At 45.1% G+C, this 11,946-nt stretch overlaps 1 protein-coding gene across 1 annotated transcript in view; it reads right to left on the bottom strand.

Moving 5' to 3' along the window:
• Window positions 1-8,900: 8,900 nt before the first annotated feature.
• The window catches only part of NOS2 (nitric oxide synthase 2), a 45,484-nt gene continuing 42,438 nt past the window's right edge, over window positions 8,901-11,946 (bottom strand). Inside the window, exons 25-27 of the mRNA XM_036768151.1 lie at window positions 11,607-11,755; window positions 9,689-9,883; window positions 8,901-9,093 (exon numbers count right to left, since the gene is read on the bottom strand). Coding sequence (XP_036624046.1) covers window positions 8,977-9,093; window positions 9,689-9,883; window positions 11,607-11,755 — 461 coding nt within the window. The 3' untranslated portion in view covers window positions 8,901-8,976. The remainder of the gene's footprint in view (window positions 9,094-9,688; window positions 9,884-11,606; window positions 11,756-11,946) is intronic.

The following is an 11,946-nucleotide window of genomic DNA, read 5'->3' as shown; positions in this document are numbered from 1 at the left end:
CTGGAATTCATCTGCAGCAAAAATTCTCCCCTTCCCCTTAAGAGTAACCCTATCTGGATGCCAGGAGTAACTGTAGTATCCATCATTCAAGTCCTTGGCTTCCTTCCATCCCAGCTAAACTCCTACCTTCTATAGGAAACCGTTCCCAATCCCTCTTCATTCTAGAGTCTTTCCTCTCTCAGTTCTTTCCTGTCTGTCCAGTATATACTTTGCTCTGTATATATTTACATGTTGTCTCCCCATTACAGTTGTAAGCTCCTTGAGCGCAGGGACCGTCTTTTACCTTTTTGTATCCTGAATTCTTAGCATAGTGCCTGACACGTCGTAGACACTTCATAAATGCTTATGAACTGACTGATATTAGGCTTTAGAAATGCTGATGCTGAGACTATGATAAGATGAGATGGAACTTACCATTTCTTGGCTGCTATGGTCAGAAGGTCTGGATGTGTGATGCTAGGGGAGGGTATTTATGTGAAGAAATAGTAGATATCTTTTTTTTTCTACTGGGAGGGCAGGGGTTAAATTAAAACATGAAAAGTTTGAAGGGGAAAGAGTGAAATGATTTGGGGTAGACTGCTGAGCTGACTGGCAGTCTTCAGAGAGACTAATCTGCTTCTCATTTAGCATTCATCCTAATTGACCAGAAGCCAATTAGCAACTAAAAAAAAACCAGCTGACTTTCTAGCAGGAAATAGCTGCTTATGAGAATTTCATCCCAGTGGGGGAGAGAGAGTGGAGTTTGCAGAAGGGAGAAGTGATGAACATATGCCCTTTGATCCAGCAACAAGGGCCGCCTGGCGGTTGCAAGAACAAAACTTTCCATCTCTCAGCTCTGGGCATTCTTCGTGGCTGTCCCTCTCGCCATTTGTCTTTTCACTGATTTCTCTTTGTGTCTTTCTGTGTCTGCTCTTTTCTGAATGTTAAATTTTTTTTTGGAATGTTAAACGTAATGAGGTAGTGCCAGCATTGCCCTGTTTGGGGGCTTCTGTTTTGTGTTCTATTGCATTCTGTGAAAATATTTCACTGAACCTTTTTTTTGCATCATTATGATCCCGTACACTTCCCCTTACGTGGCTCTCCTAAATGAAAGCCGTTGTGTAACAAGCAAGAATAGATAAGCAAAATACATTTGTCTTGTCTTAGTTGTGCCTGAAATTGTGCGTCTCATTCTGCACGCACAGTCCATCTCTTCTTCCACGATCAAGATCTTTGTATTGAGAAGAGTTCTTAAGTCTTTCAAAGCTGTTTTCCTTTGTGATGCTGAGTTTATTGTCTATATAGTTCTCTTGTTTCTACTCTGCTCTGCAGCAGTTCATAGGAGCCTTAATGTACCGGACTCCGCTCCAGGCTCCCTACAGTTCAGCTGCACTGGCCTTGTGGCACTTCTACAACTGGATGCCCATCCATCTGTCATTTTGTGCTTCTGTACTTGCTGTCTTGGAATATTGTGTCTGGAATATTCTGTCCCTTCCCTCTACCTCTTTGTGTCCTTACCTTCCTTCAGGCCTCATCTTCTGCACAGGGCCTTTCTGGGTCTCCCTAGTCAGTAGTGCCTTCCTCATTGAGAGTACCTTACTTGTACTCTGTATTTATTGTACGTACCTAATTATTTGCATGTCTCCCCTACTAGAATGCTACTGGGTCCCTATGGGCAAGGACTGTTTTTGTCTCTCTTTGTATCTCTAGTGCTTTAACACCAGGCCTGGCACAAAGTAGTAATGAATGCCTGTTGATTGACTGACCATCAGATTTACATACACCAATTTGTTCAGTCATATCCCCATCAGTGGGTACCCTTTTGACTTCCGGTTTCTACCCACCACAGAAAAATTCTGATATAAATATTTCTATTCTTGGGCTAAGAGGTACATATTGTTTACTAACATTTTTAGGATAATTTCAAATTCTTTTCCAGGGAGCTTTGTTTCTTATTTACTTACATATTGCCACACCCCTAGTTTAAGAAAAAAGGCCAGAGTCTCCCACTGCATCCCAGGCCATCTCCAGTCATCTTGATCTATATCTTGCCCTGTATCTTTCAGTGCTGAGTTTGGGGCTCTAGTCTGGCTAGAGAGAGGTCCCTACCAAGTTTTGTTATTCCAACTCCATCAATTGGCACCATAGCAAACACCGATAGTTTCACTGATGGTTTCATATGCCAGATCTTTTCACAGGCTCATTTCGCTTAACAAATACCTCTAGTCAAAGGAGGAGGGGTTGACACAGCGGGTCATTAACCCAGAGCTGGAGATCACACAGAGGGTTTCCTTTCTGGTTCTTGCTTCATACAGGATTTCTCCTAACATAGTTTATGCCTAAACCAATTCGATTCTACAAGCATTAAACACCTACTGAGTATAGGACACCATTCTGGGCACTGTGGACATAAAGGCAAAACCAAACCATTCTCAGCCCTCCAGGAACTTCTACTGGGAGATACAACATATTCACAGAGAAGTAAATACAAAACAGCTTAGAAAGACAGAAAGTACAAGTAACTGGGAGGGCCAAAGGAGGCTTCCTGTAGAAAATTGCATCTGAATTGAGCTGTTAAGGAAGTTAAGGATTCTAAGGGACAAAAGTGAAGAGAGAACACATTCTAGGCACACAGTCCACATGCCTGTGGGCAAGGGCATAGAGGCCAGTCACTTTAGAAAGGATTGATATAAAATAAGGTTGGAAAGCTATATTAAAGCCAGACTGTGCAGGGCTATAAACAACAGGCTAAGGAATTTACATTTAATCCTAGAAGTGATAAGGAATCACCAATGTTTCTTGAGCGCGATAGTGACAGGCTGAGACCTATGACTTAAGAAAATTATTCTGGTAGCTGTGTGGAGGATGGTTTGAAAAGGGGAGAGGCTGGATGTAGGGAGATTGATCAATTAGTAGAGATAGTCCAAATGCAGGGTGGGTGAAGACAAGGGGACCCATCAGAGAGATATAAAGATAGTACCAACAAGGCTTGCGTAGCAGGTTTTTAGAGATGATTATTACCGCATGTGCAGTCTGTGTGGGGGCTGAATAGCTTGCGTGGTGTGTGACACAGAACCCATTCCCCTTAGCCTGCCATTTGACTCATTACATTGTTAATTTTCGTTCTGCTTTCTAATGTAATCCAAGGCTTATAGCCTTATATTTCCTCTTAAATGAATAGAAATTCCTCATTAGTCAATTAAATTTGAGCTTCCACCCTGGTTTATTGTGTAAACTGGATATTTTTCACTCAGTCTCCAAATTTTAAACTCCCGAGGCTTAAAGGATTAAGTAAACACCAATATTGTTGGCTATACAACTTATTAACAATGTAACACAAAATATATATTTAACAATTTCGACAATGTGAGAAGGATCACAGCCAGGATGTTATCTCTAACTGTCCACTGCAACTGTTGACTTCTCAGTTATGAAAGCACAGTCCCACCGTTCAGCTCTCGTAGGACAGCAAAGTTTCTTAAAAATTCTCTTCAAGAATCTTCTTCACAGGATGAGTTAAATTCACTGTTTCTGAAGAGAAGCTCTCTGAGACTCTTCTTAGACCCTTCTCTCAAATAATCTTTCTCTAACCATGACAGTTAACAGTCTATAAGGATAATGGTTAAGCTGTCTCTCCCAAGATTCTGTTGTTGTTTAGTTGTTTTCGACTCTTCATGTCCCCCTTTGGGGTTTTCTTGGCAAAGATACTGGAGTGGTTTGCCATTTCCTTCTTCAATTCATTTTACAGATGAGGAAACTGAGGCAAACTGGGCTGTCACTTGCCCCAGGTCACCCAACTAGTAAGTGTGTGAGGCTGGATTTAAATGCAGGAAGATGAGTTTTCCTGACTCCAGGCCTGGCACTTAATTCACTGCACCACTCAGCTGCCCAAGATTCTATCCCAGCTGAAAGGTACAGTAACATCATCCATGCCAATTTGGTGAGTAAGAACAGTAAGTCAGATAGGTCTGTTAGAATAAAGAAGTCACTGAGCTGAAGAGAGAGGGCATAGTCAATTGGTTATGTCCTACCTCCAGGGTCTACCTGTGTGACCCTAGACAAGTCATTTTACAGATGAAGACCCTGATGCCCAGGGAAGAGAAGTAATTTGCCAAAAGTCGCTTAGCTTATTGTCAGAGGTGGGATCTGAACCCAGGTCCCTGACTCACATTCTCTGTTCTCTTTGACAGGGATCCTCTTTTCCATCTGAATCATTCCCAGGACAGAGATACATAAGTTATTTCCAGGCATAAGTGTGTGTGTGTGTGTGTGTGTGTGTGTGTGTGTGTGTCTAGGGTAGAGTCTCTGATGACTGGGAGTGTAAACACTCAGAAAGTCAATGACAGGTCCAGAGTTGGAAATGATACAGAGAATTCACAGGGTGGGAGTGGGGTGGGAGTGGGGGTGTGAAGAGTGGGGAGAGCAGCAACCTCCTGCTTCCACTTTCCTGGCCCTAAAGCCCTCCCTCGAGCCCACCATGTGACCATTTTCCTCTGGTCTTTCTTGTTTGGGTCATTTCTCTTTCTGTCATCCTTTCCTGAAAAGTACTGATCTGTTTCCCACCCCCTGGCCTATATCCTGGGCTGCACCTTTTCAAACTGATTTCTCCAGGCAGCAGGAGTTTTCCTTACCACTGCTTAATATTTGGTACCTTTTGTTTTCTTGCAGACCTGACCTTTCCGTGCCTTGATTTGCAGGGGACTCTGTCTAGCCCGATCCATGCTTGGTTTGGTTCTGTCTTGCCTTCTGCTGACTGGTAACTCACAGGTAGACAGAGCCACTGTCCTGAATTCACAGGCTTATAAAGGTCCCACCCCCTTTACGAATCCTAGGCAGAAGGGAACTTCAGGGTTGGCCTTCCAGAGGGATAGCAAAGGGGAAGACAGTCTTGAGTCATCCTGAATTATTCAGCAAAAATCATTCAACACATATTAAACGCCAACTAAGCCCAGGGTGGCGTAATATGATAGAGAGAGCACTGGCCTTGGGATCAGGAAGTCCTGGGTTCGGCTCCTTCTGATACATATTGGCTGTGTGACCCTGAGGGAATCACTACAACGCTCAGCTTCCCAGACATCTCTAAGACAGCAAGTTGCAGAGAAGCTGCTGATCTCCATTTGCAGAGGGACAATGTCTTACTGTCACTGTCCTTCAGGTTTGTAATCAACCTGTGAAATGGGAATGACATCGCCTTCCACCTGAACCCACGATTTCAAGAGAATGTCATAATCCGGAACAGTCAGATCGCTGGCTCACGGGGACCCGAGGAGCGTGGTCTGCTCAGTGGGATGCCCTTCATCAGAGGCCAGACCTTCATGGTAAGGCATGAGAAGGGGGAGGGAGATGGACCTCGAACTTCAGTGGTATCACTGCTGAGCACAGTGAGCCGTGAAAGGGTGATCAATAAGTCAGGGGTTCTTCATTTTCTAGTCCTTCCCTGGAGAGACCCTTTGAGGGATGAGGAAAATTCCCTCCAGGGCCTCTGTGAAAGCGATGGGAAAGTGATGATTTCATTAAGATCAGGCCTTGGTTTGTGGAGAAAATACTGAGAAGTGATCTAATTTATACCCAGAGTGACATAGAATGACCCTAGCATGACTTCAATACTACAATGTTCAGGGATTTCGTCTGCTTGGACTCCTCTCCACCGACACAGATCATCTAATCAGTGGTCTCTAATTGGTGCTGAAGTATTGTTATCCTGAGCTCATGTTTACAGAGCATTTTAAAGTTAAGAATGTGCTCTCCTGTCCCCATCTGTGGGAGGCAGGCCTTGAAACATTACTGAAGAGAGCCATTGTGGCCAAGGGGGAAGGGCGCTGTACTCCAAACCAGGGAAAGTTCTATTCAGATCCTATCTCTGCCATTTACCAGCTGCATCACTGTAGGTAAATCATGTGATATCTCTGAACTTCAAGAACTCTCTCTATAAAAAGGAGCTGATAATCATGCCTGTGTTGCCCTCTTATAAGGAGTCAAGGGAAACTCAGATGGGAGAATGTATCTAGGAACTTCACCCACTTTAAAGCATGGTTTGCCAGTTAGCTATTATTATCTGGAGAGGAGGTGTGTCCATAGTGGGTAGGGGGCCAGCCTCAGAGTCGGGAAGAGCTGGGTTCAAGTCCTGCTGGGAAGCCCTGGGGAAGTCATTCAGCCTCACAGTGGTGCCCCTGGCAAGTGTCCCTGACTTCATAGCAGAACAGCACTGGTACAAAGGAGTTCCCTTTATAAGTGAAATCACAGGTTCATTTTCCATCTCCTCTTTTCAAAAGTATTAGTCCATTTGATGGACGAGGAGACTGAAGATCAGAAAAGTGAGCCCACGCCAATCTCCATCTCTCTTTTTCTGAGCCCTGCCCAGAGGGTGGCTTCAATGGCTTGTCTCCTTGTCTTCCAGGTGTGGATCGCCTGTGAAGCCCACTGCTTCGAGGTGACTGCCAGCGGGCAGCACCTGTTCAGTTACAACTACTGAGTGAATAACCTGCCATCTATCAATGAGCTGGAGGTGGCTGGAGACATCCATCTGATCCACATCCAGATCCAATGAAGCATCTTCCACCCACTGAGTCCAAATCTGTCCATTTTCCCCACCACCCTTCACTCCCCCAGGCACATGCCCATGTACCCTAAGGATCAGGGGTTCTTGCACTGGCATCTTTCCCACTGGATGCTCATGAAGGAGTTGTAGTAAAGTGCACCCCTTGTTCTAAGGGAAAGTGGGTCAGGGACATATCTTTATTTCTCCCCAAAGGCTTAGTAAAGGACCTGGTACATAGTAAGTGCTTAATAAATGCTTAATAAATTCTGGTAGAATGGAAGTTCTATGAGGACAGGGGTAGCTTAATTTTTCTTTGTATCTCCAATGCCTAGCACAGTGCCTAACATGTAGTAGTGCTTAATAAGTGCTTGTTGATTGAGGGTTGCTCCCATTCAAGTAGACAGGGGAACACATTGCCTAGTATGTAGTAGGTGCTTAGTAAGTGCTTGTTGATTGATTGAGGGTTGCTCCCATTCAGGTAGACAGGGGAACACATTGCCTAGTATGCAGTAGGTGTTTGATAAATGCTTGTTGATTGAAGATTGCTCCCATTCAAATAGATAGGGGAACACATTGCATGAGATGCAGTAGGTGCTTAATAAATGCTTATCAATGGTTAGATGTATGGATATGCCTTCCTCACAGGTAGGCTAGTGTATATAAATTGCTTTTCAAACTTTCATTAACTTTCATTCATTTCAAACAAGCGTTAATATAAAGAAAACTCAGTTATTATTGGGAGATGAAGGCCCACCCACCCACCTCCAGGACATCACCACACAGACCTTTGGCTCTTTTTCTAAGTGCAAAGTCATTTATTGGTAAATGTGGAATCCAATGGAATCCAAGCTGACTCCTAAAGAAAGTGCACAGCTGAGAGCCCAGTCCATTTTGTTCCAGCCTCCAACTTTAGTGTTGGTATCATAACAGAAAAGAAACCCCACTCTTAAAAAATAATAGAAGACACTGTCCATTGAGAGATGAAGCCCATTTCCCAACCACACCCCAAAGGAAAGCTTATGCTTCTTCTGTCCCACCCATCCCCCTCCTGCATCATCTTGTTCCCATTACACAGACGCTTTGTCTTCTGTCTCATTTCTGCTTCCATATGTAGATATGTAGTAGCTGCTTCTGCATTCTAGACAGGACATTGGCCCTGAAGTCAGAGGACCTGTGTTCAAAGGCTCATTCTGTCCATGTGATCTTTGGTTCTCGAGTCTCAAAATCCTCTTCTCTAAAATGAGGGGGTTGCACCGGATGACCTTCAAGCTTCCTTCCCACTCTAAATAGACAATCCCATGATGCCAAGCAGCACAGGCTTCAAGAATGAGATCTCTGTCATCAGTGAACCTGGTGGGGTTGTGCCTCCACCCAGCATCAGCTATCAGTTCATTCATTGCCTCCAGATGTGTTTGTCACTCCCGGGTCTGAATATCCACACAGATCATAATTATCTGGGGCTTGAAGTTAAGTGACTTACTTTTCCCAGGGCCACACAGCTGGAAGTGTCAGAGATGGGATTTGAACTCAGGTCTAACAGCCTCCAAGTCCCCTGTGCCTCCCTTGCTTCTCTATATGTGTCTGAGGGACAGTGATAGGGAATGAACCTAGGATTTCATTGATAGAGACAGCTTTTGGTGAGTAAGCTCCATCCACCAATGCAGGCTAGCACCTTCTCTACAGCTCAGTCTGAGAGAGTTGCCCAGAGCAGCGAGAGGTTAAGTTACCTGTCTGGTATCACACAGCCCATGTGGGTCAGAGATGGGACTTGTCTGAGTATCCAAAATTCATTTTTTAAAAATCATCTTTAGGGACCATTCTGGGTAAGTCCAAAGGTACTTGGGAGCAGAGTTTCTCCCAGGTGGGGTTAGGGGGGTTTAAATAAAGACAATATAAATAACTGTACATACTAAACAGCCTGCCCTCAGTCCCTTACAATAGCACGACTCTTGGCAAGCCTGAGAATTACAGTACGACACACCCATTGTAAACAGAATAACCATATGTTGGCCCTTGCCACAATTACAGAAAAAAAGTCTACCTCCCTTTTTCATCTTCTGACCTATGTGGTCACTTAGTCTAAAAGGATCCAAATGTGCCTGCCCGGTCTTTGCCCAAAGGTACAATTGGGTCCTTTTGGGATGAGTACAGCCACGTGTCCATTATCTGGGGTTGGGGGAGGAGGTGAGTAGTGGACCTGGTTTGGGGGATGGTGTTGTGAGATCCCAGCACAGCTCTTTCTCCTCTCCATTCCCACCTTCACTGGCAAGTTAGTAGCGACCACAGGTGGCAGGTGGGGCAGGAAGAGGAGATGGAGAGGGAGCCAATCTCACTTTGTTCCCAGGCAGAGGTCAGTGGGGGCAGAAGTCAGGGGTGGGGGAAAGGTGGGGGAGGAGGTCTTCTCCTTCCTTCTGTGGCCACAGATAATGAAGAAGTGGCTTCATCCTTCTGAAGCAGCTCTAGCTGAATCCTGCCTTAGGGATCTTGGCTTCCTCAGGTTTTGATGCTGTTGGGTCCGTTTTCACCTCATAGGGAAAGACAGCCCCAAAGATGTCTTCATGGTATCGCTTCTGGCTCTTAAAGAAAGAGAGACCAAGAGTAAATGAACCCCATGGGTCAGCTGCATTAATAGGGGTGGTATTGGTAGGGACAGCAAAAGTACCATAAACCCCAATAATAAGAGAGCCTTTTGATATAACAAATTTCAGTTTATAGAACAAGGGCCCAAGAAGGAGGAAGCACAAGGCTTTTTATGGCAAGACCTGGGTGAGAGTCAGAGGACCTGGGTTCAGATCCAGCCTCTGCCATTTACTAACACTATGGCTTTGGGCCTCTCCAATGACAAGGGAGCTGGATGAGAAGGCCTCCAAGGTTCCTTCCAGTTTGAAATCTATGATCTATCCCATTCCCTTGTATTTCTATAGCAGTTCTCTTTGAGGGAGCCCTCAAAACATTTTGTTTCCTCTCTGAAATGAGGGAGGGGCGGGATGGTAGAGGATGGAAATTTCTCTTCCTGTTTTATAGCTGAGGAAGTAAAAGTGCTTCATCGCAGGTCACAAAGTGAGCTAGTAACACAGTTAATCTAAGCCCTTCCTCGTATCTCTTTCTACCCTTCTTCCCAAGTTGCTGGGGACAGCATCATTTGCCCTGCATTCTTGGCACAGGCCCTACCTTGAGTTGGAAGAAATAGTTCTCAGTTTGCTCTTCATTCATCTTCAGTCTGGTGGCAAAGAGATCCTTCAGAGTTTGGGCTACATCCCGGGCCATCCTCACATCTCCACAGACATACAAGTGCCCCTTGTCTTCATGCAGTACCCGGATCACCTCATCTGCCAATCGCTGCCTCAGGATATCCTGAACATAGACCTGGGAAGGAATAGTAATATAGAGAATGCTTTACTGCCAGGAGAGGTCCCACCTGGATTTGACCTTGCCCTTCCTAGACACCCTTTCAGCTAGAGTCTGTTTCCCTAGTGTGGCTTCCACATCTCCAAACAGATGCTGCAGAAGGACGTAGTGCCAATCTTGGACTTGATGGTAAGCTCCCTAGGGGTAAGGACTGAGTGTTGACTCTTCTTATATACAGGGTATTCCAAAAGTCTTGGTGCAGTTTCAAGCTTACTACAACTTAAGCTTTAACGAATTAAAGTTTAAGCTTTAATAAACTTGGGACAGCTAGGTGGCGTAGTGGATAGAGCACTGGACTTGGAATCAGGAAGACTGATCTTCATGAGTTCAAGTATAGACAGACATTTACTAGCCATGTGACTCTGGGCAAGTCACTTCACCCTGTTTGCCTCAGTTTCCATATCTGTAAAAGCTAGAAAAGAAAATGGCAAACTGCTTCAGTATAGGTTTTGCCAAGAAAGCTCCCAATGCAGTCATGAAGAGTCAGACCTGTCTGAAACTGAGCAGCCACAACCACAAACTTAAACCTACACCAAGATCTTTTTGGGAGGATGCCTTGTGTTTCCAGCTTCTGTTATCTACAGGGTTCAGTTTGTGGTCTGAGATAGTGGAAACGGCACTAAGCTCATACAGAAAGCTTGTATTTGAGTCCTGGCTAGGATACTTCCCAGCCTTGTGACTGAGTAAGTCATGTTAATCTTTTTGAGCCCCTTCCCTCATCTGTAAAATGGGGACACCCACTGCCTCCCTCAAGGTTTATTGTGAGGGAAGTATCATATGCATCTTTTTCAAGGGAATTCAGATAGAAACAATTCTGAGATAAGCTTTTAAACTGCTATTATGCTTTTATATTTACTTGAACCCAATCCTCCAGATGTATCCCGGTTCTCTTGACCACGCCTGGTCAGATCATCATTTTCAAAGAGCTTTCCCGGAAGACTGATAAGGCATGAATGTCCATGCCCATTTTACAGAGAGGGAAACTAGGGCCCCAAGAGGGGAAGGGAGGTGACTTGTCCAACTTTACTCAACCGATCAGAGTCGAAGTCAGAACCTGAACCGTGTCTCCTGACCACATTTCCTTGGAGGGGAGGGTTGGAAGAACTCCCTCCTGTTTTTCCTTTATCCAGCTCTCCAGCACAGGTGTTCTGAATCTGGGCTCTGTGAACTTGGCTTTTAAAAAGATTTTAATGACTATATTTCAATATGATTAACCTCCTCTGTATCCCATGTATTTTATTTGATCGATTTAAAAACATGATTCTGAGGAGGGGTCCCTAGGCTTCACCAGACTGCTGTCCAGGAAGTACAGGACACAGAAAAGATGAAGCCCCTTGGGCTAGTGGCCAATGCACCTTTGCTCACAGACACATGGATGACTGGAACTTTGAGGTCAGGTTCATGCCAGGCTAAGGAAGCCTGTCTAATAGCAGCAGGGCTGGAGGGGGTGGGGATGAAGTGAGAGTGTTGCTGGTCTGCAAGCTCAGAGATCTGGCATGGGAAGGGATCTCAGAGGCCATCTAATGCAACCTTTCATTTTAAAGAGGAGAAAACAGAGGCTCAGGGACATTGAGTGGATCTCCCAGAGTCACAGAAGCAGGTTCTCTGGCTATTTCTTCCGGCGTATCATGCCCTGGGATGTAAGGGCAACCCTTGGACATTCATAGAAAACCCAGCTTACTTTGGGCTGGCCAGGTTGGCGGGAGTAGGCTGTGTAGACATCCCGGAGCACCCCCTTCTGTGTCATCTCCCCCGTCTCCTCTCGATACAGGTGGTCCATGTCGGGATGTCGGCATCCAAACACCAAAGTCATGCTAGCCGTCTTGATACCTAGGGGAGGCAACAGGCTGCAGTTACCAAGGCAGGCACAAGAGGGTGCTGTGCCCTAAGAAAGACTGTCTGAGGTCTAGAGGTCTAGAAGTTTGGATATAGAGAAATAATAAAAGTCTGGTAGAGGGAGAGGAGGGAGTGTGGGGAGGGTTGCAATGTTGAAATACAGTTTTATACATTCTCTCTCTCTC

The sequence above is a fragment of the Trichosurus vulpecula genome, chromosome 7, assembly GCF_011100635.1.
Source record: "Trichosurus vulpecula isolate mTriVul1 chromosome 7, mTriVul1.pri, whole genome shotgun sequence".
Taxonomy (NCBI): Eukaryota; Metazoa; Chordata; class Mammalia; order Diprotodontia; family Phalangeridae; genus Trichosurus; species Trichosurus vulpecula.
This window is presented reverse-complemented; position numbering and strand designations above follow the sequence as displayed.